The sequence below is a fragment of the Battus philenor genome, unplaced genomic scaffold (genome assembly GCF_028537555.1).
Source record: "Battus philenor isolate CCGP_79_NKW_IND1 unplaced genomic scaffold, ilBatPhil1.0.hap1 SCAF_17, whole genome shotgun sequence".
In the NCBI taxonomy this organism is placed as follows: domain Eukaryota; kingdom Metazoa; phylum Arthropoda; class Insecta; order Lepidoptera; family Papilionidae; genus Battus; species Battus philenor.
The window spans coordinates 11,251,739-11,279,661 of NW_027181679.1; the positions used below are offsets into that span (position 1 = coordinate 11,251,739).

Below are 27,923 nucleotides of genomic sequence, written 5' to 3' on the forward strand. Positions count from 1 at the left end.
AAATAATTCAGACGCCAGTAAAAAACCTAAAGATAATATAAAAGCCCCACAGAAAAGGACTGAAAAGAATATTACTAAAGAAGATGTTACAGAAACAGTTGAAAAAATTGTAAAAATGGATTTATAGCATAAGTAAAAATATAACAAAATTTATTAACATATTGAATTATGTTTTACTTAAGGTGAATTTGAATGCCCCAGTTTCCTTAGTTTAATGTTTTATAAAGTTTACCTTTGAAATTAATTGTGCTGTGTTTTAATGATATTAAAAGCCATATTGTAAGTTACAAATATCTTGAAATCTTAGAAATGGTCGTTTTTCAGTAATAGTACACCTGATTTGAAGTTGTGAATAATTGGTATTCATAAATGATTATGGATATAAAAAATTTTTTTCTATTAATGTTTTAATTAATTAACTGTTTGAATTAAAATTGTTGTACAGTATTTACAAGACAGAGTTAATAATACCAAAAAATTCTCAGTGATGAAAGAAGGATACATTCACACTTACAAAATGTCAGTATAAATTACCAATTGTTTGCATTATGCAAACTCTATATTCCTTCTATTTCGATTAATCTACTATATACATGGTTGGATGGATAGGAATCTACTATATACATGTAAAAATAAACAATTACTTCATTATTGTCTTTTATTGTTAAATATAACAAAAACATAAAAAAAATATTATTACAAAACAAATCAATATCGTTAATGTTCAAGTGTAGTCTGTAAAGGTAACATTTCCATATCACGCAAGATATGCGCTTAGACGTTAAGTTACGGATACAGCCCAGCTAACATATGACAAACATGTAAATATCTGTAATCTCTCTCGTTGACAAGTAATTCAATTACATACAGGAAAGGAACAGACAGATAAAAAACAATTTAACACTGTTTATTTATATTACTGGCAATATTAACCTTGAATTAATATTTATTAATAAATAATGTAAAAACACTTAAAGAAAGAAATGCTACAAATAATACAATTTTATAATTGTTGTGATTTTTAATAACTTTTTCGAACAAATTTTTAGAAAATTTTGAATTTTTTTTTTGAAATTTATCGATTTTTTCCCTCAATTACAGAAATCTTAAATAACGAATAAATTATAAAGATAAACGTATCGTCATTGATTCTTGGATATTTATTAAAATCATGAGTTTGAATTATTCTTCGTCCGTCACATCTAGTTCTGCCTTTTCGTCTTCGCTTATTTCTGCGACTGCATCGGCCTGTTCTGTTACGACAGGCGCGTCATTAACAATTTCTGGACTATCTGGTTCTTCGACTATTGGCTGCGATTCTACTTCTGGGATTTCACTGTAAAATATTTAATAATACAGTAAATAAAACTTTACTGTTTGTACACTATTTATAGTCTGTAGTGATAATAAAAATGTAATTACTTTATATCAACCTCGGCAGCAGAGCCACTATGTGACAATTCCTCAAGACGCTGTGCGGCAAGTTCGGATTCTTGTCTGGCAATTTCGGCTAACTCGGCAGCCTGTAACAGAAGTGGCAAGCTTGATGACTCTGGGTGAAATATATACAAATGCTCATAAACAGCGAAGGAAAACATGCTGAGGAAATTAACCAAGAATCTTAGAACATAAGTGGTGGATAAGACACCGTTATTATGTATACACACTTATTGTTTTCATTTTAAGTAATTTAATTTGGTAATCATGATTAATATTAATCACGGGGATATAATTTTTTAACTTACGAAGTATACAACGAACCATGCACATTAATAGTTAGGTCAGATATTTTGTTCTATTTGAATTTCCTTACTCTTGATTATTAAAAAAAAATACTTCGTTCTCTAAATTGGTTAGTGGTGAGCGATATATTTTTTTAATATTTAAACAGATCTGTTATTCAAAAAGGTAAAAAGTTTTAAACCTGTCGTGCTAATTCCGCTTCTCGTTCTTCTTGAGCCTGTTTTTCTAACTCTTCCAAGCGCGCCAATTCCTCTTGCCTTCTTTGTTCAGCTAACCGTTCCTCTTCGAGTCTCGCTTCCTCTGCTAACCGAGCTTCTTCGGCTAACCTAGCCTCCTCCGCTAATCGAGCTTGTTCGGCCAACTTGGCTTCCTCTGCCAACCGGGCTTCCTCAGCCAACCTTGCTTCTTCAGCCAACCTTGCTTCTTCAGCAAGTCTTGCTTCCTCTGCCAATCTGGCTTCCTCTGCAAGCCGAGCTTCTTCCGCTAGTCTCGCTTCTTCAGCTTTCTTCGCCTCTTCCGCGATTCTCGCTTCTTCAGCTAACCTGGCCTCCTCAGCCTTTCGTGCTTCTTCAGCTTTTCTAGCTTCCTCCTCTGCTTTCCTAGCTTCTTCCTCGGCTTTTCGTTTGGCTTCCTCAGCTTTTCGAGCTTCTTCTTCCGCTCTTTTCTTTTCTGCTGCCTCTTTTTCAGCCTTTTGGAAATGTTTTTATTATTATTTAATTGTAAAATCTACTACAAAAAACGTTTAAAAAGGAAACTACCTGAGCTTTGCGTTCTGCATCCCGTTTCGCTTCTTCTTTGAGAGCTCTATAAAATAATTAGTGTTAAAAAAATTAAAGTCCTTATTTGTAATCCTCGTCTTACGATATGTTATGTGAATACTATACTTTATATTACCGTAAAATGTTTTTTTATCATGATGTAATTGTCAACTAATGATTTCAACTTATCCTAAATAGATCAAGTATCAAGATATTTGTAAATATTCTTTAAATTCTTTTAAAGTTTAAATGAATTATTGAACAATAAATTATTGAACAACTAAAAAGGTCTCAGCTACATAAAATTACGCTACATAAAGTGGTTGATTTATTTTTAAAAAACAATATGTTGTAATCAAATGATTATCGATTGAAATGAGAATATCTTACTTCTCTTCGGCAGCGCGAGCTTCCTCCTGTTTCTTCCTCTTGATTTCAGCTAAATCCGCGGCCGGAGCGAGAACCGGCTCAGCAGTTGTTGCCCGAAAACGAGCAGCGCGCTCAGCTTTCGCGGCTTTCAGTTCCAACTCTGGATCCTCCATCTTCGATGGCGCCTGGAACTTGCGGCTTGGCCTCCACGGGAGCAGCTTCACTGCACCGCGGCCAACGTTACAAGTGTATTGAATCACGACCATTGAAGAAATCACCGGCTCTATCAAGAGCCAGCAATTCCAAGCGTACTCATGCCAAGTAGTGTAACAGACAGTAAGCGTATGTCACACCGTGGACGCCCATGAATGAGGTTAGCCGTAACACCAGCTTCTGAAGCTCAATGAAGAGATTTGATTGCACGTTTTGCTATTCCTTAGTGCTTCATGCTGTGGAGCGTGAATGAATTCGGCATACGCTGCGTTGTGTGTACCGTGCATATGCAGGCAACTTGCATGAAATGGTTTGATTTTTACATAGATAGCGAACTGGTAACATGATCCATTCCAAATCTCTAAAATGTTCACCCTAATCTATTGATAATATAAGCAATTTACTCCAGTCTTTCCTTTATAATATACAATTGTTCTCAATATAATTCTATGATAGCTTAAAAGTTATTTAACATAAAGTAAATGATTAGTTTTGACGCCATAGCGTTAGCCAGCGTGGATTTCAGGCATGAAAAGGGAAAACCATGCAAACTAATTAAAACAACTAACAGTGTGACAAATAATTTATTGTTAAAATCAGTTCTGTTAAACGGAAAACGAGATGTTTCGATTACCGACAAAATGGCGGACGAACCTCGTTGTCACGACTCTCATAGTGATAGAAACATATGTTATTGCTCGTTGTAAATACATAAAAAATATTACATTCAGTAAATTGGTAAAAAATATATGATCTTTGTTAATCGGAGGGTGTTATACCGAGATCAGAGCGCGAAGTCGGTCCTTAAACGTAGCTAGGGTAGGGTGTCGAGTGAAGACTTACTTAACTTGGGAGTAATCTCCTATTGTTAAAGCTTCCTATAGCCCAAACCATTTAAATAGTAAAATCTTTAACGACATTTTCGGAAAAAAAAATAATACTTTTATTAACGATAAAACAATGATATGCTTATAATTAAAAGTTTTTGTTTATGGCAATATATAATGAGCGTTCAATTCAAAGTCGATAAAGTCTGCTACTAGCATGCTAAATAGCTTAGACTATAGCAAGTTCGAGAAATCGTTATAATGACGTGACAATATGAGCACCCATGTTCCCTAGCTACGCCCTATTCAAGTTCGCGGCCGAGTTACGCGCACTGCGCCGCCGACGGCTGTTCTTGCGCGCCACCCGCTGCAAGAGACACCACACGCAGTGTTAGATACCATTTATACGGATTTCTTTTAAGTACTGCTCGTTTTATGCACCGATAGCTTCGGAGCGAAGAAGCGAATTTTAGACAAATCTATGGCCAAATAAGTAAACCTGAAACTAAATTTTAAAAGAGGTCTTACTTTATTACCTCGCTAAAGATAAAAGAACACATTGCATTACGTGTGGATTCTCCAATGTCTAATTTAAACCTAGATATTTTACAGGTTTTTTTTTAAATATTTATTTATAAATCGCTCTTTGGTAAATGGAATGTTTAATAACGTTTGAATTGAAAAAAATGTATGAATACAGATTATTCACAAACTTAAAGTTTATGATAAATAAATAAACACTTGTTTAGTGATGATAGCTCAATAAATTTTATATTCAAAAAGCTAAGTGCTATCTATAAAAATCGTTAAGGATAAATTAACATGATCGTCTTTCGGTTTACTTACAAGGCCCTCATTATTTAAAGTCGTCTTTAAAAGAATTATGCAAAGGGCGAAGCGAGATTCAGCTTTACGAGTTCAGTGCAAATACCTGCGGCTTTGTCGCCTGCCAAGCCGGCCGCAGCAAGTCTATTCTTCGCATAAAACGAAAGCAGATTTACGTCGTCCCTGATGCTCAACTCCTTGTAGAGCGGCCGGCGGTTGGAGAAGGCCTTATTGCCCGAGTAGTGCACGCACGCGAGGTGACCACGTCCTGGGGAACACCTCGAGGTTACAGGGGCAAGCTGGAACTAGCTGTTAGTTCGGACAGATACAGAGGAGAGGAAACCGAACGTTCACATTTAGTCGGTTAAAAATTGTTTTTAGTCTGTTGTACTCGCGGTACCTGTAAACTTCTTGGCGGGTTCGTTGTAGAAAGAAATGTTGTGGATGCTGTCGGCCACGTTGCGGAGTGGCAGCAGAAGCTTAGCGACGTAGGCATCGTTGCTGTAGCGGTAAGGGATGGGTTCTCCATATGAGTACCTGAAAATGAATTTTTAGATCTTCCATTTTTCGTTTAATGCATTAAATATCCAAATATTTTTTTCACAGCTTACGTAAACATTTGTAACTACCTAATACAGAATGTCTCAAAACAAAGTATATTTTTTTTTCTTTTTGCAAAAATAACCAACTCTGCAATCCTAAATTTTAAATTGTGCATAAATTTAAGAGTCAGCACGTTAATCAGCTTTTTAATTATTGTACACTTGTTTTCTAACTCGGAAGCTCATTTTTTTGTTCATAGACAGGTACGTAGAATTGTCAATATATGAAAAAAACGAATGTATCGGATAATCTCTAAATTGCTTAAAAGTGGCTTCATGAATATCGCCCAGAATTTTTCACGCGCTGTGTTCGGCTGTTTGTTAATAATATTCTCAAAATACCGGCTACCCTTTGATATACCTACCGGGATCATTTCATTTATTGCATTTATGCAGTAATGTGTACCTTATACTTAACATAAACTTTATTTTGAGTCAAAGTTCTATATGTACTTGTATGCCAAGTCATTTATCGTGTCCTATTTTCTAATGGAAAAAGGCTTTCCGAAAGAGAGAGTTCCATAATTAAAAATTCATGATTCCAAAACTGCTTTTCTAAAAATGATGTTATGGAGTATTACACTTCCTCACAGTACGTTGAATAATACCTGATAAATCTTATTTTCTTCAAAAATTTAGGGAGGAATTTAAAAATGTCTGTAATGTAAGAAATATTTTCGTTCCAACTGTAGTTCCGACAAACATTAGCTGGCATTTAACCAGTCTATAATTAAAACGTTGTACACAAGTTTGTAAGTGCGTCAAGTCGACGCGCTCTTGGCTAGGAAATCGACACCCACGCGAAAATACGCGATAGATCACGTTTTATACATCTTTTCTTGAATTCTTATCTCGAACAAAAAATACGTATAACATATCAAAATATCCTTTAATAAAGAAAACTATAATGCCCTTTACTTGTTTCATATATATATAAATAAATAAATTTAACTACATCAATAAAATATACTCTGTTACAAAAACTTTGGACGATTGGTACTACTTTGTCGTACCAACTGCTGGCAGTTGACATGTGTCAATGTCAATAACACATTGCATCATTGATCTATGTATTTTGATCTTAATTAACAGACCAAAAATAATCTTCAACTATTAATAGATAATGATCGCCTTTATCCTTGAATACAGTACTAGTATAAGACATTAAATTTGATACACAGTAAGTTAATTTAAAACGAAATTTATCAATTTAAAATATAGATAAATTTTGTTTAAGATATCTGTCTAATATATTTATTAAAAAAATTAATGTAATCGAATGATATTTTTAAAAAAACACTTTCCCTTTTTTCATTTTCCGGACAGGGATATACTCTCCTACTTTCACCTTTCCTCTCTCATCCTTCACAATTTCTCTCTTTATTTCCTCTTTCATCATTCATATTTTCTATCATTCAATATATATTGAACATACAGCATTCACCCACATTACATTTACGCATCGCCTCCTATCCCTCGCCACACTTCTTGTTATACGGTTTTGTTATGTCTAATTACGTCAATTACGTCTTACATGTACTCTAAGAAGTTGAACGACATTGCATATATAATTATATTACAGATGTCCTAATAGAAACAATTCTATTAAAAATATTTAAATGACACTAATTATAAGTTGATTCACAAAATTGAATTAAATATTTTTAAGTAAATACGACTTAGTCTTTTTATCTCCAGTCAAACTTATTATGATGTAAATAAAGAATTATACTTCTGTGGAATTCCCCGTTTCGATGCGCCGCGGACGATGGCGTAATGTTGCCTCTACAGCGACTTTAGATAGTGTAGATGTGTATAATATGATTTATTTTATTTTTTTTACTGTCCGTATGTGTCTATGAGTGAGACATAAGTTTTTTTTTTTTAATTTTGACTGAAATACAGTTTATAGATTTCGATTGATTAACTTGAATGATCATCGATGTAATGATCTATTTACTATAATGTCATTTGAAACAAATGTGCCATTCACTTTATAACAAATCAATATGAAAAACTCACGAGTAGATGGTGTCGAGAGGGGCAAGGGACTTGGCGCGGGGCACAACAGAGCGCGCTCGGTGGATCAGGGCAGCAGTATCGGCGCGGATGCGACGTGTTTCATCTTCGAACAACTGCAAGTCATCATAACATATGTATAAATGAAATTAGATTTAAATCACTTCTTGCCTTATTATGCTGTAATAATTGTAACGTAAGTGTATTATATAAGTAGCGCGTTTAAAGTGGCATTGGGCGAAGACATCGCCCTTGCAATCGACGGCAGTTGAGGCCGGAAAATTCTCGAGTGGCGTCCACGAGCCGGAAAACGCAGCGTGGACCGATGACATAGTTGAGATCGCGTAAAGTCGCTGAATGAATACCTACGTTTATGCCTTACCGTGGCCCTCTAGCGGCTGATACAATAATGAAGTACCTACTAAATATCAATTATATTTCCTTAGCGAATGTTAATACTACTTATTCAAAAAGTGTCAGCGATTTTTATGAATTTGACATTTAGAATGTTACCAGTTTCTTAACGAATATTTCGTATAAAACTTTCGTATAATTGTGGTCGCTAAAGAAATAATTTGTTTATGTAATTTTTTTTTACAGCAAGACGATTTTATTGAAAATCCAAAATTTGTACTACACGAAATGATTGTTTATAGGTATACAAGCTTTAAAGTGGTAAGTGTATAGCTCATTTGCTTTTAATTAACTTATGTTACACTCACCGAAAAACAATAGTTTCAAAAATTTCATAAAAGTTATAATAAATATAATTAAAATCGGAAAAAATATCGGATCAGTACATGTGAAATTTAACTATTGTCTACCACTATATGTCTTTGCACACTTTGTACTGCCAAAAGTTACTGGCCTCTCGCATTCTACTAGTAAAAATAAATTAATATAACACATTTCGGAGTGATAACTTTATTACCGGAAGATTGAAAAAATATAAGAGCATTTAAACTATTTATGGCCAATGAGATGTACATTCACTTTAAAGGTTTTTAACCAATCATTATGTATATTGTTTTGGCAACGGTTATATACCATTAAGCTGCGAGGATGTCTAAAGCTTGAAGTAATTGATGTAGTCTAACCTTGGTAGATTCTGAGCGGAAGAAGTCGTCGACGGCGGAGACGGCGAGTGCGGGGCGGCGGCGGTAGGCGATGCGGTCCAGCTCACGCAGGATGACCGACGGTCGCACGCGCACGCGGACTACGTGGTGGGGTGGTTCAGGGTACGTGGCGAGTCGAGTCAGCGGCCGCGATTGCGGCCGGTAGATCAGCTCGGCCTGGAAACGCGCACAAGCATACTATATACCTGATAGACTTCAGCCCTCTTGGGCGCTCTTGTGTTTTGATAGTAAACGGCTATTATTAATGAGTGACAACCCAAGCTGTGGACTTGTAGATATGAGTATGTGTATTCTAGCGATATCAAAAAACCTAATGAAGAGTTATTTACTTTTTTTTTCCATCGTTGAGATTTTTAAAAATGATTACGATCATCTGTCATAGAAATTTAATAAATATATTAAATTTAACTTAAAATGCCAAAAAAAGAATTTGGAAGACATTAATCATCAGGACTCTATGTAGTGACCCGAGCCGCTGCTCCTTCAAGAGCCCTCAAGCTTGATCTACTTCTACCATGAACCCACGTAATCTGCAAATGTCACTTGGATAGCAATGAAAGTCCAGTCCCTCAAAAAAAAAACGTTACAACTCAAATAGTTTACAATTTTAGCAGATGCATATATGATTCATTTATTACATATTAATAAGTATAGGTAGTTTACAAAAGGTCTAACAAACATTATGTGGTGATATAGATTAATGCTTACTTAAGTTTCAGGTTTGACCGCTGAATGTGCAGACGAATCCTGCAAGGGTCCTTGGGAGCCTGGGCTTATTAGTAATTTCACCGGATTGGTTGGTCATCGACCACTACTTTCATTTCATCATCTATTCCATGGAGTGACTGAGAGGCACCTCGAGGGGTTTTTGGCTTGGGCTATCACTTGGCATGCATCTATCTACATCATCTATCGACAATACCAAAGCTTAGATCGATCTGTTGCTATTAGCGGTTTTTAATTTTTTTTTGGTTGCTTTTAACTGGATCTTTGGTTAGGGAAGATAACGAAGGATTTCTATATAATTAAGGTCTTGTTATGAAAAAAAACACACGCACACAAAAGAATGGATAAAAAACATTGTGAACATTGGTAATTTATAAAAATTCGTAAATATTGAATCATCTAATACATTCATATTAAATGTGCAACATTCCCATAGCTAATAACAAACAAATGCTATTTAGCGGATAATGAATTAACACATTCAATTAATAGTTGCTAATAATAGCAGTTAGTGATGTGATTATTGTCTAGTTATTAAATGATGCCTGTCTCTACGTCAAGTAACATTTCTGAACGTGCACAAAACTATTGACATTAAGTATTTTAAGTTCATATAATTAGGGTAATATGATTAAGCTTAATGATGCACTTTGAAGTAAGGTAACAATTATATGTCTGTAATAGTTAAATAATGTAAGATAAGAAGGAGACCGTTAAAGACAATGAGTTATTTTTAACAATTTGTACAATTCATTTGGCGAGAGGCCGATTAAAGCACACCTGTCTACTAACGAACCATGGCGACAACGCACCTGTTTCATTATAGATTCTGAATAATAGTTCTGAATGTCTCGACGTACTACTATTGGTAGGTAACTAACCTTTGAGATTTTTGTATTTTTAACAAACTCTTCCTTCGAAATTTGAAGATGAATTAAAAATATTACAGGTATTTGCAATAAGAGACTATCTTAATAATTTTTAACATTTCTACAATGAGAAAATTAACATGAACTCTACATCGTCAAAAGATTTCTGTTTTATGTTTTCTGATATTGTTAAACAACGTTAACTTAATATATTTCTATATACACATATATTTAATAAAAGTGTTAATAATAGGATCAAATTTCATTGTTTTTCTTAAGTCGGCTGCAAGGAAATTTGCAAAACACTATTTAGAGAAGTTTATTCTCTTATAAACTTCATTGGAAAGTTTTGTTAATTTTCTTGGGAATTTTCCGATAACATTTTGCGACGCAACTTTAAATAATACACGTAAGAAAAAACTCGCTTTCCAGATGTGGACTAACTAGTAAAATTTTTCTTATGTACATTAATTAAGCTATTTTATAATTACATGATTAGTTCTCATTTTGATACTATAGACATATTTAAAGTTTCACTAGCATATATTAACAGTGTATTTTTAACTAGAGTTTTCAGTAGTGACATTTATCGTTAAATTTATTTTAATCTATTACCTGGGAGTGTCCATTGACCTATAAACTTTTTAACTATACACTATGTATCTACGCCTTGTATAATATATATAATGAGATCTCAAATCAAAGATGTTTTAATTAATTATGGTCTTGTTAATAAAACATGTCTAGATGCAAATTTAAGATTTTAAGAGCATTCGTGTTTTTATGTATGATGATTTCAGAGTTAATTTAGTAAATTTGGTTCAAAATGGCGACGAAGTTCTTGGGTTTATTTCTGAGCATAACGCAAATGATACCTGATTATATCAAATTCTGTAGATTAATTTTAATCCTTTGCTCAACGATAATAAAAGATGATAGTATTTATTGTTGTTTGATATTCGATTTAATTAAGCTGTATGTATTTCGATATTGATCAAAGGAATAACGTTGAGACTAAATCTAGACCACAGGAAGTCATGTAAAGGGGGCGTGATCTTTTCATCATAACAAAAGAACAAATCGAATACTCATAGAATGTGACAGCGAGCCAAATCAGAGCATGGGGACTTTATTGCGCGTATCTATAGCAGACTGACTCACTCCGTCCGTCCGTGTAAAATTAGATGGAATAACTTCGGGACCGTTCTGCGTAGTTGCAGCACACGCCACGAATTTTTATTTCCATTACATGACTTATTAAAAATAAATTATGTTGCCAATATACAGATGTAAACAAATGCATTTTTATCTTCTAGTTTTATAAACATTACTGTTTCTGGCCAGTAATAATAATTTTATTAGATCAGAATTTTTGCAATGGCAATAAAATATTCAATCTCTGCTTAGCTTTAAATTTAGAATCTTAAAAACTGTCCTACGTCAAATCTGTCAATCGTTAAAATATTGACATAACGAGATCTGTCATCTAGTCTACAGTTACCGTTGACAAGCGCAATGGCTGAGCAGCAAATACGTTTTTTAAATAAAATTATTGCGTTTGCATTGTTCAAGTTAAAAGCGTATTGATTTTGCTAGTGAATGTCCTGTTCGTACCACCAATTAGCTCAGAATTTCAAGAGGCATTATAACCACAAATTATACTTTTTACAGTAATTCCATACATCGGTAAGAAGAAATATTGCTGGAGTTTCTTTCGCGATTTCTTCTCCTATCGCCTTCGTATTCCAAATTGGTAATAATGTAACTGATAAAATTCTCTCGATATTTTTAAATAAAACATTTTACTTTGATAGTGCCCAATAAGGTACCTTACATAACTAATCAAGGTTATAATTGTATAAGCTATAAAGAGGTGAAAATCTTTGTTTACTTCTATTTCCAATCATTCTGCTTAAAGTGATAAAAATGGAATACATATATTTATTCATTTTTGAATTGAAATGTGACAGTCCAATGTTTTTGACAGTTGCAGGGTTCGATTACAGATTAAAAAATTACGCTTATTTTACTCTATTAACATCATGTTTTTTTATTTGTGAAACCATTGATTTTTAGATAGGTTTTACCATATATTAATTGACAACAAAGGTGCTGTACATTCACCCCTTTATAGTTTTTACAAATATAAACACCAATCGCCATGTATAACTCGTTTTTTGGTACAACCCCTATTTAGGTTGCTCCAGCAAGCATTCATTCCATGAAGCGTCAACTTAAATGACCGAAAATTCGGTGAATTAAATAATTTATAGGACTGAGTCGACGCTCTCGAGGTAGCCCTCATACTTAATTGTTGTAACAGTCAAAGAGTAACAGATTAGTGCCTTTAGCGCTCAGTGAAGCTATAAATGATAGCTGGCCAACAGCATTTGTCAGTTATTAAAAAGGTGATTAAATGATAAAGGAGATCCGTAGATAAATTAATTGACATAGCCCAGTAGATTGATAAGTGGTAATCGAAAGATGCACATAGCGCGCAAGAAAGATTGCTGATGGGGCTTTACGGTTCTGGAGTCGCAAGTCCACAGAATCGCAAGCGCAACGTGCAGGGTTCCCGGATGGAGGCTGCTTCCAACCGCTCTTATTAGACAATTATGCAACAGTAGAAATCTTACAATTAAAAGGATTTTTTTTGAACTACAACATTGAAACAAAGTAATAGTTTACGTATTTGGACCTCGATACAACTGGTCGAGGAATAGGATAAACAATAACATAAAATGGTATAAATGAATAAAAAAAAATATTGTGACTCCGATATCTCCTAACAAGGTAACATATCAAATTACATAGTTCACTTCCAATACACATAATTCATTGCGCATTGAAAACCAACGTATATTTACATAGAACCAGTGAACGGCGCAATGGAAGTGTTATACGTGAAAAATAGTTTATTGTTTGGTTTGCGTAACGCAACAGATGTGTATTTGCCGCGGCCTTTGGCGCTCTGCCAACAACCTATTCCCTTGACGGTTTCGTCCAGTAGCCACCCATTTGATTGTTTTTATTTAGATTCATTTTCACATTAATTATGTTTACCTCTTAAGTTTTAGATTTGAATATGTGTCAGCGTGACCGCGTTGGAAAATCGTTTGATTTTTATAAATTATGTTGACTTAAATATTCGTAATTCTTGTTGTTGGGTATATATAACGACTCATAGGCGGTACAGACAGCGAGTTGTCGCTTAAATTGCCGATGCGTTCGCCTCTCTCAAGACATTATTTTGTAAGCCGAATATTAAAAGTATCTGCGAAACTTGTATTGACAGTTTGTTTTAATCACTAAAATTATATTGGACTGTATCTGTCGGACATAATTAATTCTAGAAAATGTATATCTTGTCTTAATGGTGATATAACGTACTAAAGACACGATAAGACGGATATGTCATTTTTACGTTAATGTTTTTATGATCATTTTTCCTGTTTACGTGTTGGCGTGTTTATGTTTGATTCCTTTTTTAATTTGTGACTTGGCGTGTTGCTAAGAAATCTGAGGCAGTTAAAGTAGAAAACTCGACAATAAAGATATTAAGACGGTATTTTTCGTAAACAAAGTAGACTAATTAAAAAACTTTTTAAAAAGTAGTAGCATGTAAACTACGCATCTTTAGATTTGTTGACGCTGACCGCCCATATTTGTTAGTTAATGAGACCTTGTTTTTAAAATTAAATTAGCTAATTAGCTTAGTATTTTTTTTTAAATTTTCAGCTTTAATTGCATTTGTAACAAAAATTAGGATGCTTCGCTATCACAAAGTGTTCAAATATAGTTTCTTTTACCAAAATTTACAATAATATTTTTGCATAATGCGTCTAGTTCTCTTTAATCATTTTAAGATTTTTAATTTTAGTTGTTTAAGTTTGACGCTATATAGGCTCTATCATTGACATTGCCTCTCGAAGAAAAAAGAATATCAAAACTGCTGTGACAGCTGTCAATTATTAATGTGATAGAGGGATTTGAGTTTGAAATAAATTAATTTTTTCCGTGGTTAAAACACGTTGGCACCGTCCTGTTATAACATGCCGACGATTCGTATCTGTTAGTATACTCCATATTTCTTATTTTACCATCTTTCGTCATCGTTATGTTATGAAAAACATTGTTGATTAGAATTAATAATTTAAAAAAGTATTGATGAAATTATGTTATGGCGCATTACGATTTAAAACGGTGCTTAGAATATTAGTCATGAGTCATCGGAATTAAAATAGAAGTAACGTAACTAGAGGAAGACTATGAATTACGTGTGCGCCAAAAGCTTGCATCGCTTTTTTTATATTAATTCATTTTATTTATTTTATTAGATTGTATTTTATTGCTGTTTGCTCATTGGAATTTTCGTCTTTCTGTAGTTTGAAGTCGAGTAACTTCGATCTCTTTAAAGCGTTAGAGCTTCCCCAGGGGGCTCTGCGCAGGCCGTCACATTACATGTCCCACGAAGTGGACATGAGTACAAAAATGAGTGGGATTTATTATAGCAAATTACTTTTAACAAGTAACCATAATTTATTTAGCCGGTTAACGAAATAACTACATTAACATATAACTATGGATTCAAAAATAAGAAACAATTTCATGTTTTTGATAAATAAATATTTTTTTTGGTACTGAAGTCTTGCTGCCGCCCAAATGTGGCATTTGCATATTCCGTAGGTTCGTTTCAGCGGCAAGACGTAGAAGGCGCCTTGTCTAATTCCTTCAAAGGTTGCAAAGTTCAAAGCTTCGATTCGAGCTACTGCATACATGCTACCATTTCACTGGATTGGGAGGCCGGTAAACTTTTAGTTTGCTTCGGTGGAGTCTCTATAAAGTAACTAGTCTTAATGGCGCCCATCAGGAGACAACAATTTCGGCAGTCACACGTCGACAATATTTCGACATAAGGGCGCTCGAACAGGTCGAACTTCGACTTGGTTAGTTGCTATTGCCTGATTAATTATATCTATACCACTTCTTGACTTCTTTCTCTTACTTGAAAGCGATAGAAGAAGTGAAAAATAAAACAACGCTTCTACCTAGAATGATCGGTGGTTAGAGACTCCTGTGATACACGAGCCGACCTCGGGGCATGTTTGTTTTCGAAATTCCTTGGAATTTCTTTCGGAATGTTTTGTACAATGCCTATCTTTACGTCGTCGTCCCATCGTTCGGAGACTCAAGTACATAACTCAATTTTAGAACAGCGCAACCTATCTTTAACAAATACCGATTCCTCATTGGCATTCACTTCTTCATCTTACTGAAGGTGAAAGGTAGTTGAACTCGTTTAATTTAAATTTCCTTAAAGCTTGAACTTTCTCCGGAGCTTTGATTCGGGCTGCTACGTTAAATATATATATATATATATATATATATATATATATATATATGACATATATATATTACTTATATTTTTATATATAAATATATATGTATATATAATAGACATACATATGTGTGTGTGTGTGTGTGTGTGTACGTGGCTATGAGGTTATTAAACCTATGATTGACAAGAATTGACAATGACGGAAAATTAACTGTGACGCAAATATTGTCAATCCAATAACTGGAGAAATTAATTTTCCAGCTTCATTTTTATTTCCAAAATCTTTTAGATAATAACATTATGTAAATATATATGTGGGATGCTCAATGGAAAACACTCTAAATTACTTCTAAAACTTTAATTAATACAACTGCTTAAAAGTCCTCCTAACCACACTACAAACGTCATCTGTCAATGTCAATCCTTCCATCTTTCTATCCGAATGTTGCCATTTTTCTCCCAAATATAGGAAATTTAAATAAATGAAAAACAAACAGTAATTATAAATTAATTCATGATTTGTGAAGATAAATACAAGCCTGCAACGTTTCATAACGAACGAATACCGTCAGAAAAGTTACAAGGTGATTATCGCTTACAACAGCAATATATTTAGACGCGTACAAAAGATTCGCTTCTGAAATTGGTTTCATGCCAAACTTCATGTTTAATTTTCTGGTGGAATTGGAAAATTCGCTGCGGAATTTTCTCTTAATCTTTTTATGTTGTTTGTGTGTGGCTGTTCGCACCCTGTTTTAATGTATGAAAAAATATACTGCTCACATCCTAGCAACAATACACTATTAACTAAACTAACATGAAACTATATAATGAAATGTTTTACAAATAGAATGAAATAAGACAAATAAGAGTGGCTTATTAAATGTAAATTTTTAAGATGTATCAAGTACAGTAAGTTAAACCAAATGGTTACATTTTCACTTATATACTGACTCATCACGATACCTCTGGAAATATAAAGCTTAGAGACTTGAAATTTAGAAGGAGTACTTCTTTCACTGGGAGAAAGCCAGCTAAGAGCATGATTTTACGAAATTTCGCGAAGAGCGTTGAGAGGGCGTTCATTAAATTTGCGGAAAGGAAGTATACGCGCTAAATACTTAGTATAATAAAGTTTTAATTCTTAAGCCAAAAAATCCTTGAACTAAGGATAATACAAATAATTACATATATAATGTAGAAATGTCCATAATTACTCATCGGAACAAGAAATAAAAGGAGTGTCTAATTGAAGGTTGGACTTTGTAAAATTGAAATTAAAAGGCAGAAGAAATAATCTTTGACCTTTAATAGTCAACTTTTTTATAGTGTTTCATGTTAAAAATGAAGGTTCCATTCAAAGGTTTGTTAAAGACCGTGTACTTGATTTGCTGTCCGTTCAACCTGACTTGGTAGAAATCTATGACTTCCTATGGCTGAAATTATCAGGATGACTTGCTATTAAAGGAATATAAAGTGCACTCTAAACCAGGGGTGAGGAACCTTTTTTGGTCGGAGGGCCGCAGTTTCAAAAACAGTGGGCCATGAAAAAATTTAAAGTATATATGCAAGGTTCAAACCATGTTCTAAACGTAATTTATGTAAGTTAATTAGATACTTTTATTAACTTTAAAGCCTTGATTCTAGCATTTTTTTTAAATAAATAAATTAAAATTTACTTGCCTCGAGGGCCGCGGGTTGCTCATCCCTACTCTAAACTGTTGGGTTATTGTAGAATAACTTTACCGAAATCAATTATGTAACTGATATTTCGAAAAAACTTATATAGTTAAAGGTATATTTTAACCACATATCAAAAATATAAGTGGGTTCATCTAATTTCCTTTCTCGCTCATAAAATTTAAAAAACTTAAATTCGAATGCAATATTTACATTTTTTTTCTTTTTCATCTGGAATACAATGCTATCCAAGGGTATTTGCAATTTCCGGTGGCACGTTAGGGCACAGATAATGCTTAGCCCAAACCAGCTAACGAAACTCAAGAGTTCCCTCGGCACCACAGGCCATTACATTCTATTGGGTTACTGAATCGGGCAAAGTACACTGGTACACACTACCGTGGCAAAGGCCCCCGAAAGGGGGTTTTGGCGTTTAATTCATTTTTTCCGCAACCAAGTGACACCGCTCTTTTTACTTCGCGAGAAAAATATGGCTGTAAACTTTATGTTTACACGAAATCAATTTATTTTAATCATCAACCGATTTTTTGATACTGTAACTTTTATATAGAGAAGAATATCCATAACATCTTCGCAAACAAGAGAAGCTATTTCTATCATCGTTTTGAGAAAGTAGTACCAGTAACTTGACTATTCACTTTGACGTGCTAGTGTGTTTTACCATTGAATGCGGCATCATCGCTTGACATCAGGAATCTCATTAAAGTGCTATAACTGTTGAACGAAATAATTTTCAAGGACTTGGCTTAGGGTCGTTTCATTTATAAAGACAGAGTGATTATAGTGGAAAAGTGATCTCAACTACAATAGAATATTAAAACTGACTATATTTTATGTTCTACACGAATTGTTTAGATACATTGCTTACAATGTGAAGATAGTATAATAATTTTAACAAAAAACTATAATTTGGCAGATGGTCTCCACGTATTTAGTAAATTGCTATGAACGTACTACCGAAAAGAACTATTGACACTTAAGTACTAGGTAAAGTTAAATTTATACGAAAATAAAAAAATTATTTATTTTGTAATACATATGATGCAAAGGCATAATTATTAGTTCTAAAGTTAATTTTCGCACTAAATAAAATTCATTTATTTAATATTGGAATTTTCATAGGACAGAATCGTTAATTTTTTTAAAATCTATTTTATTTTGACTCTACTGTAGTTCGTAATGTTGTTATAGTTGTGGAGAAGAAACAGGAAGAAAGTCTACAACATATTTAAAAAAAAAAAGTTTAACAATATGCTCTATTATGCTATAAAAGGATTTATTCACGTATGAGCAAAGGCGATATCCTAAATGAAATCAAAATAATCAGACAACCTCACTGCAAAGGATTTCTGTTATTCAAATATTCGTTTATAAGCTAATATGCCTTTTCCGTCAATTTAATTTTAATATATTTTTTGAATTTTTGTCCATTAATGTTCTGCGGCATTTTATTTAAAAATCTGATTCCATTTATTACAAATGAATTAGAGACTTTTTGCAGTTTAACTTTAGTACAACCACTTTTTCACAGTGACTTATTAATATACAAAATGTTATAAATATATTGTGAGGCCACTGTAAGAATATTGATCTCTTTAAAACGCTTTCTCAAGGAGATTTACAGCCCTAAGCCGTAAATAGCTCGAATGGCTCTCTTTTGCAAAACAAATATATTTTCGAACTCCACACTGAACGTACAGTGAATGTTATACACATCTTAAACAAGCAGGTGCATCATAATTTTTAATTGTAATAACTTTTAACTGTACCGTTTCAACGCATCTGCTTCTGGGGTGTTTTTCTTAAAAAAATAAATCATATATCTTATACGAAGAGAATGTTATTTTCGATTCCATATATGAAATATAACTAGGAAGTTTATTAAACTGTTGATGATTTAAAAATAAAGATCACAAAAGCCTATCGAAATTCATATAGGATATTGCTATTTAAAAATTTTAACTTGTTTAGGAGGTATTATTTACATTTACATAGACAATTTTTAAAACATTTATAAATACAAGCATTAAAGTTATTCTTTTAATATTTACCCTATATAAATTTCTCACCAAAAACTTATAATTGGGTACGGGAAAACTCGAGATATATTTCGTATTACATTCTGGCTAATGCCTTGACATTTATGAAGAGTGGCTCAACCCGTGCCAAGTTTTATATCGTATATTATACAAAATAACTGTTCTGGATAAAAATGAATATCATTAAAATATATTTACTCCGCTGTTTGAACTGATTTCGGTTCACCTTTCAGTAATGCGTAAATTATTATTATTCCTTTCACAAATTAGTAAATTTATTGATATTATAAAACAGAGATATTTTGTCCCAAAATCCAAACGCGGCGTACCTTTTACAGTTTTTAATCCCGGAGTAACTTTCAATGAGACGTTTCAAGTAGAAATTTATAAAAAGAGGACTGTTTTTGTATTTATGACGTACGTATTAAAAAAGAAGTATATTTTTTTATTAAAACTAATTTTAAAGATTTAAAAATTATCATTGATCATAAATATCACTAAACTATTATAATATTCTTTTATATCATTCTTATAATCGGAATGTAATTATTTAAAATAATAGGATTTTATTGATTTTACGCAAATTTTATCATTTATCCGTAACCATGTATTTGACAGTTAAGCTTTAACAATTGTCAATTTGACAGTTGCAGATTTATAAGAAAAATCATGATCGACAAACAGACAAATCTTTTCGTAAATATTTCAAGTAAATTAGAACGAAAAAGCAAATTCGTGTCGCTTAATTTTAAGTGGTTAACTTTTTAATCAAATTTCTGTAAGTGATTATTTCTTAAATGGATTTTAAATATGCGTGGAGAAACTATTTGCTATAGATAAAAAATATCAATAACTATATATAAATTTACATGCATTATATAAATATATGAATTATTTAAACGGCATTTTAAACGTTGATACATCACTTTAATATAATTTATTGAATTTTAAAGTTACAAATATTTTTATTATGTATTTAGTTATTTAATACTAATGAATAATAATGTTGTATATATCGAACAAAGATAATACCTGTATATACACAACAGGTTAGTGATAAAAGGTTAAGAATGCATTTACATGCATACATTTGCACGGCGATACGATATTGAACGTTTAGCATAAAATTTAAGTGTTTTTAGACTAATTGTAAAGATGGTAAAACCTAAATTAATTTAATGGAATTATTGACTTAAAATTTTATTATTAATGTGAGAAAGAAACCAAGAAACTACTAGTAGTTAAAGTCGTTCCAAGTCGCTGGATAACGGCAGGGCGCGCGTCATCGTGGCCATCTTTGATGATGACGTCACTGACACTAGCCATGTGTAAACGCATCTTTAGGTTATAAAAATTGTTAAAAGACCGCTATATCAACTTTATCCAAACACGCTATAATTATTTGTCTAAAATTAGTGGACATATTTATAATAAAAATTAGCAGTGTTTATCAATGACATATACGATTTTTTACTAATTATTTGTATTAAACATCCTTAAACAGCATTAAGAGTTAATTATTAATATCGCTATGACGGTGCAACGCAAATGCAATGATGGAATCCTGTCATTGCAAAGCGTATATGCGTTTTGCGTGGATGCATGATGCTCTTATTGAACGCATGGTTCGTGCTACATGTATGCATAATATTTAAATCGTCGCGTGCTACATATTTACATGATGCTCTGATTCGACGCATGCGTGCTTTTTATTTACATGATACTCTGATTCGTCAAATGATGCGTGCTACGTATATGCATGTTTTGATTTGCCGCATGATGCGTGCTACTTATTTACATAATGCATTGATTTGCCTCATGAAGTGTGCAACGTATTTACGTGATGATCTGATTCGACGCATGCATGCTACTTATTTACATGATACTCTGATTCGTCGCATGATGCGTGCCACCTAGATATGATATATAGTGCACTGATTTCACGCACGCATGCTACTTATTTACATGGTACTCTAATTCGTCGCATGATGCGTGTTACGTATTTACATGATGCTCTGAATCGACGCATGATGCGTGCTATGTGTATGCACAATACTCTGGTGTGACGCATGCTTGCTAAGCACATACTTGATGCTTTGATTCATCGCCTAGTGCGTGCTAAGTGTGTGCATGATGCGTGCCTCTTATGGTATATAGTGCTCTGATTAGACGCATGCGTGCTACTTATTTACATGATACTCTGATTCGTCGCATGATGCGTGCTGCGTATATGCATGATGCTTTGATTTGCCGCATGATGCGTTGATCGGTGGCAGCAAATTACAACTGTAATCAACTCACCTGTGACAGCTTTGGTATGTACGTCACGTACGGTGTATTGTAATACGACACTAGAGGCGACAGGTAGTAGTAAGACGTCAACGGCTGCCTCGGTCACCGTAACAATGGAAACAGGCAACTTTGTGAATAACTGTGTACTTTTATCATCCAATACTAATCGTGTAATACATTTTGTGCGAGTTACTTTGTTCATTGTTTACAAGTATAAGGGAAAAATTGGTTTGGTACCTAAAACACTATGGAATGTTCGTGTAAATAAATTTAAAATTATTCTTCAAGAAAATATTATTACAATTTACTTTAGTTGAAGATTTAAATTTTATATGCTAAAATTAGCAATTTTTAATAAACATTTATAATTGTTTGATAATAAACTATTTTTACTAATTTTAGGATAATTTTGTTATCGAAGGTTAAGGTTCATATTATTTAAAAAAAATTATGTAAAATATAAAAAAAATTAATATAAAATTTTAGTTTATATAAGTTAATATTTTTTCTTTCCTTTAATCTCAAATTAAACAAAAATGAAAGTTTATGTAATATTCAGTTTTCAATATATCAAAGTAAAATTTACTGTTTTACAAAGGAAAACAGCTGTCTTAATGTTGGCCAATAAATTAAACATATCACTCAAAACAAATTGTTAGTAAACAGATATCGTGTCCGTCAACGATTCTGAGCCACCAGGAACAACACAAAGAAAGAAGAGATATTAGAAAAATGCAAGCTTTATTACAAATTCAGTCTAATTAACAAAATTGGAGATTAAATAAGGTACACGAAAACATCAAAGCACTGGGAGATCCGCGTCCACTTCCGATGGCGAAGTGGAGCGATCGTAAAAGTGAACACCGAGGAGTTAGAGAGGAGTTAGGAGAGGAGGAGAGGAGGACGGGGAGTCGGGAGCCGGGGCGCTACACGCGGTAAGAGTAGTGGCGGTAAGTGGTGCCGTAGGGCAGGCGGCCGCTGCTCGTTGACGAGTAGGAGTAGCCGCCGGGCCCGCCCAGGCTGCTGGAGCGCTCGCTGGTGTAGCTGTACCCGCCGGGGCCGCTGCCCGTGCGCCGCTCCACCGAGCTGCTGTACGAGCTGCGCTGCGGCAGCCCGCTGCCTGTCGACCGCTCGCTGCTGCTCGAGTACGAGTACGAATACTGCTCCTCCGCGCGCCGGGGCAGCGGCTCGCGGTCCACCACCACGTAGTGCCGCGGCGTCTGCAACAACCGCGCGCTTAGCCGCGCCCTAGCACCCCGCCCGGCCACAAGCGACACGCCTCCGCCCCGCGCCCTCAGTAGCTCGCGTAGTTACTGTAGTACACGTGGCGGCGCGCCGCCGGCGCCGGGCGCCCGTGTGCCTGCGACAACACCACGTCCATGTGGTCGCGCGGCGTGCCTAGCGGGTCGGCCTCGAAGGCGCGCTCGCGGAAGCCCACCGCCGCAAGCACTCGCTCTCGCGTCTGCTCGCGCGGGGACACGTAGGGCGCGAGTGGCGCCAGCTTGGACTCCGGCTTGGGCGGGATGTTCTGCCGCACTACCGGGTCGAGCGGGGAGACGCGCGAGCCGACTGCACGCCGCCGCCCGAACGCCGTCACCGGGTCGGGGACCAGGCTCGGTCGCGGCACGAAAGGCACCTTCTCCCAGTCCCCGGGCGACTGTCGCTGCAAGCGGAGAAGTCGCCGTTAGTCGCGCGGCGCCGACTCCAGCCGTCGCTATATTTGGCGCGCCGCTAATTTCGCTTTTCCGTTTCGGTTTCTCGTTTCGATCTGACCCAAATAACGCGGTGGCGTCCTATCGAACCTACTGTGAGCTACTTAAAAAGCAACATTAACAAGCCGGGGGTCGCGCGTGGTCGAGCCGTGGGGGTACGCGGGGGTGCGAGGGCATCCGGCTCCCGGGGGGGTGGGGCGAGGTGGCGGCGAGGTGGCAGCACTCACCGTGACGCTGTAGCTGCTCGGCCGGTAGGGGCGGCGCGTCGTGTAGAAGTCGCTCTCGTACACCATGGCTGCTGTGTTTGGATCGTTCGACTGTAACTCGCGGCGGTCGCAACTCGACTGAGGGAGCGCGCGCGCGCCGGCGTATCGTCCGCGACCTTATTTTTAGATCACTGTCATTGCAATTTTCACGTCACATCTTCTCTACTTTTACCTAGAATTCATCCACCGCCATGATGTCACAATTGGGTTAAGGATGTTTGTACGAAGGCAGGAATGTTGCGGGCGTCGAGTGGGATCAAAATACAGATGGAACGATTCATGAAAAATCAACCCTCGTCGGTATGAATGACACGCAGTTCTTGGGCGGATAACGTGTGGGCGGAAAAGTGAATTTGTACCAAAAATACAAACGCTAATTACGCAGGCGTAAAGCGCGCAAATATATCGTTTAGAAGTTCAGAATACGTAATAATCATCACCCTCAACTGACGTTGCATTCTGTAATTAAATTGGCCTTAGTAGAATGGGTACTTTAATGTAGATTTGGTTTATTAAGATATTTGGAGGTCTTACTCAAGGTATAAAGTCTTGAAATAGTATAATAATAAATAAAGATAATTCGGGTCTTGAATTTAAAACGGGTCTAGATTTCAGCTAAGATGATGATTTTACAAAACTCTTTCATCAGAATGCATATTTTATAACTATTACTTTTATAGATAAATTTTCATTTAAATTAACAACGATGAAGCTTGTAAAATTACGATTAATTTTGTAATTATATAAATTAAAAATATTAAAACTTAATGTTGAGAAGTAATAACGATTTATAATTCTTTTAAGACTTCATCTTTTCAGATGATAGACGCCCACTAGAAGGTATTGTCCTACCTGATAGATCGCTACGATGATCGGTTTGGGCTGTCCGCAACCCATGGTCCCATGGTTTTAAAACTAACGACTCTTCTATAGTAAAAAGACTCGATTTATAATATCATCTTTGTAATTAATAGTTTAATTATTTTACTAATCATTATCTGGTCTGTGCCACAGATTATAGCTGCAAAGACTTAAATAAAAATACCAGCTTCGTGCACGTAAATCTAATGATAATTTTCGGTTCTAATGTGAAAGACCTAATCCACTGACGTTCGTGTACCCTTGATTACAGAATTCCTACGTGTCTTTTCACCTGATTAAGGATTGACGTGGATTTATAGGATACCTTTATATGCAGTAAATAGCATAAAATTATAAATAAATGTACAAAGAGTTTAAAAGTTTTGAAGTATTTAGGTTTTGGAAATAATACGAGTAATCATTGCTACCACGACGAAGAATGACACAAATAGCGTAACAAACTACCTGTTTTGACTCTCTCTTACCAAACGCGAAACTAATTGTCCCACGAGCGCTGCAGACACAAGGCCCGCATTCGATATATTGAACTGTCCGATTTTACCGTGGATTGCTGTAATATTATACAAGTCAACATCTACTACCCTAGTTTCATTGCACCAAAACATAAGTCCCATATACCCAATAAACGTGACAATTTTCCGTATTCCACAGTAGTGAGCTTTCGGCATATAGCGACTATCATATATTTTTTTAACATATTTACTGTAATTCTACACGAAATACTGCGGTAAACATAATGGACCAGGCTTTTTTTATTTTACCAGTTAACTATTTGGAGGTGAAAATAATGAAGGTAGGTGAAATTGGTAAATACGTTGGTATGTATAATACTTTAACAAGATCAGAGAACTGTAGAAGAACCTTTTTAAAGAAATGTTGTTTGTTTTCAGTATTCCGATCTAAGGGTACCCGAAAGCTAAACATTAGTCAGAACAGTAACTATTACCAGAATATAATGTTTAGCGATTCGCGTGTTTCAGAACGCACGTTTCGGAATCGTCGTTTGTGAAGCACGTTTCCGAACATACCGCACAGGAAGGTCAAGTCTTGACGCGTTATGGCGATTCAATAAAAAAACTAAATTATCTAAGTTCCCTATGTAAGAATTCATTGTAACTGTGATTACACGATATTCCCAACATAGCATTGTTTTATTTATCATCAATATTAAGATACGGAAGCAAGACACTACAAATGTAAGCTTGTGACTTGCATGATATAGTTCGATATTGTACATCCTGAACTTGCTACCAATACTGTTAACTAAAATTTAAAAGGTATTTAATAAATACTCGGCAGATCGGGTATCAGTTTGGTCTGTTTAGTATAAAAACATTAATTGTATTAAAAGAAATTGTATACATCATAACAATTTACCCAATAGATTTCAATTACGTTTGGTTGCAATCGGCATGCACCAAGCGTCTTCAAACGACCTTAAACATGTTCGTCCACCTTGTTGGTAGACGATCTACCCTTCGCTTGCCTCAGAATTCTTGTGCAGAAGCCTAAGACACATCAGCCATGTTCTGCGCGCTATTTGGACTGCAAACAAGCATTTCAACTATATAACATAATAAATTTAAAAGCCGACTAGATTATTGTTGTTTTCCTTATGAATTCTGTCAGAATACAAGCCTTGTGTCAAAATAAAAGTACGGGATTCCCCTAGTACAGATTAGAAAATATTACGTCTTTTGGATTTTTTTCCTCAAATACGCTGGTTTTATCACAATGCTTAAGACAAACACTGCTTAATATAAAGAGTTTCTATGATTTTCAGATATAATTAGTTCCTTAAAGTGTTTGCGAATGTTCGAAAAACTTAGACTTGCGATCTTAACTCGCGTCGGATCAGTTCCCAAGATATCTAATATATAAAATTGTCTTGTCAAGGTGTGCGTGATTGAACTCCTCCGAAACGGCTCAACCGATTTTTGTGAATCTTAACGTGCATATCGGCCAGGGTGAAGAATCGGACAACATCTATTTTTCATCCCCCTAAATGTTAAGAGTGGTCCACCCCTATTTTTTTTATTTTTTAGACAACATTTTTTATGATACAGCATACAAAAATACATACAACCCTTATTTTTAATTTGTTAATATTTTTTTTTCCAAAACAACGTTTGCAGGATCAACTAATAATGTCATATAATTCACATTGTGCATTAATTACATTTGATTGCTACTGCTTTCAAACAAGTTTCTATACAATGGGCAGCAGCATCTTCTGCGTACCATAATACCACTGCGATCGCCAACCCGCCTGCCAAGCGTAGCGTAACGATTATGATATATCCCCATAGGTGTGTTTGGGGCAGGCCCATGTATTGCAGTAGGCGTGTATGGGCCGATTTTATTCATTTCAATGGAAAAAATAAATTAACGTTGCTTTTTCAGTGTGATCGCCTTATTCACCCTTCGAAGAAATTTATACTAGTGATCAATCATCCTGTATAAATTTTACAAGTTTGCTGATGACATTATTTTCCTCAATAAATTTTTTTATTACATGTTATTGCAGTACGTACCAGAGATATACATACATGTTTAATATCGCGAATTGTTTGAATGTGCCAAGTCGCAGGTGCCAAGGCTGCCTTTTTATTTATGCTTATGAAATAACTCAATAATTGAATACTTTCCTGAGTATTCAGTAACATAGAACATATGTTGTTTCATAAAGATTACTTTTTTTATACGTTGTTGCTGTTTCAGCAAAAGGGCATAAAGTTCCTGGATTGTCATAGAAGGAGATCAATTCATTGACACGTGCCCCACTCGGATACCTGGAGAAATACTAGTTTTGCAGATCCAATGGGGACTTCCCAAAAGTTACTTTTAAAATTTTATAACACAAGTGTTGTATGTATATGCACTTGTAGCGGCAACATTACGTCATCGTCAGCGGCGCATCCAAAAGGGGAATTCCACGGAAATGAAATTGTTCATTTACGTCTATTCAAATATGGACAAAGCTAGAATGAATATACTCACATTACTTCGGACTACTATACTTACTTACTTCGGACCTCGTGTTGTTACTACCTTAAGATCTATCGGCCCTAGGAGCAATTCCACACACTTAGATGTATTTGTGTTTTATAGAAAGACATTTGTGAATGATCACAAAAAATCCTCAAGCTTGCCGTAAGCTCCACAGACTCCAAAAGTTAAATAGTGTAGTCTCATTTTGTTCTTGAAAATCGCATATAAAAAATTCACATTGCTAATAACCACATTAAAATGGGATCGGCTGCATAATTATCTTAAATAGGATAAAACCAAAATGACAAGTTTATTTTTCTGCCACTTCTCCCAGTAGTGATATACTCCAGGAATTGACAACCGATCAAACTTAGGCGCTCTCGGGCGCCCTTACAGCAATGCTAAGCGAGTATTATTGACGAGTAACAGACCAAACCGAGGTCGCCCATATGCCTAGTCACTCTATGAAGTATCTAGTAGAGCGCTGGGCGACCTATCCAGTGAGATAATAGCACGTAGCGACTAAATCATGGTTGCACAGACTTATTAAGACTAGGGGCCACACGAGCAAATCATGAACTGATGGCGGGCCGGCCGCCAGAAGTATAGGTAATT

General features: G+C 35.1%; 1 protein-coding gene across 3 annotated transcripts; it reads right to left on the bottom strand.

The window, feature by feature from the left end:
- Positions 1 to 1,088: 1,088 nt before the first annotated feature.
- Positions 1,089 to 23,560, bottom strand: LOC137919656 (uncharacterized protein CG45076-like). Of its 3 annotated transcripts, XM_068762785.1 has the most exons (11): positions 23,397 to 23,555; positions 21,467 to 21,550; positions 8,454 to 8,648; positions 7,360 to 7,472; positions 5,136 to 5,272; positions 4,842 to 5,003; positions 2,892 to 3,093; positions 2,502 to 2,547; positions 1,925 to 2,431; positions 1,423 to 1,523; positions 1,089 to 1,336 (listed from the first exon to the last, which is right to left on the bottom strand). In XM_068762785.1, the coding sequence occupies exons 1-11, from the start codon at positions 23,460 to 23,462 to the stop codon at positions 1,183 to 1,185; spliced, it is 1,767 nt and encodes a 588-aa protein (XP_068618886.1). In that variant the 5' UTR covers positions 23,463 to 23,555; the 3' UTR covers positions 1,089 to 1,182. The 3 variants fall into 3 exon arrangements, with proteins under 3 accessions (XP_068618886.1, XP_068618888.1, XP_068618887.1); XM_068762787.1 differs by lacking the exon at positions 4,842 to 5,003 and having other exon boundaries at positions 23,397 to 23,560; XM_068762786.1 differs by lacking the exon at positions 21,467 to 21,550 and having other exon boundaries at positions 23,397 to 23,558.
- Between the last annotated feature and the right edge of the window lie 4,363 nt (positions 23,561 to 27,923).

Bases quoted from the DNA above. Each gene is read 5' to 3' on its own strand.
- LOC137919656 (XM_068762785.1), bottom strand. From the start codon at position 23,462: ATGGTGTACGAGAGCGACTTCTACACGACGCGCCGCCCCTACCGGCCG. The intron at 5,273-7,359 runs GTGAGTTTTTCA...ATTCATTTTCAG, and splicing joins CCTCTCGACACCATCTACTC to GTACTCATATGGAGAACCCA. The intron at 5,004-5,135 runs GTACCGCGAGTA...GGTGTTCCCCAG, and splicing joins ACCCGCCAAGAAGTTTACAG to GACGTGGTCACCTCGCGTGC.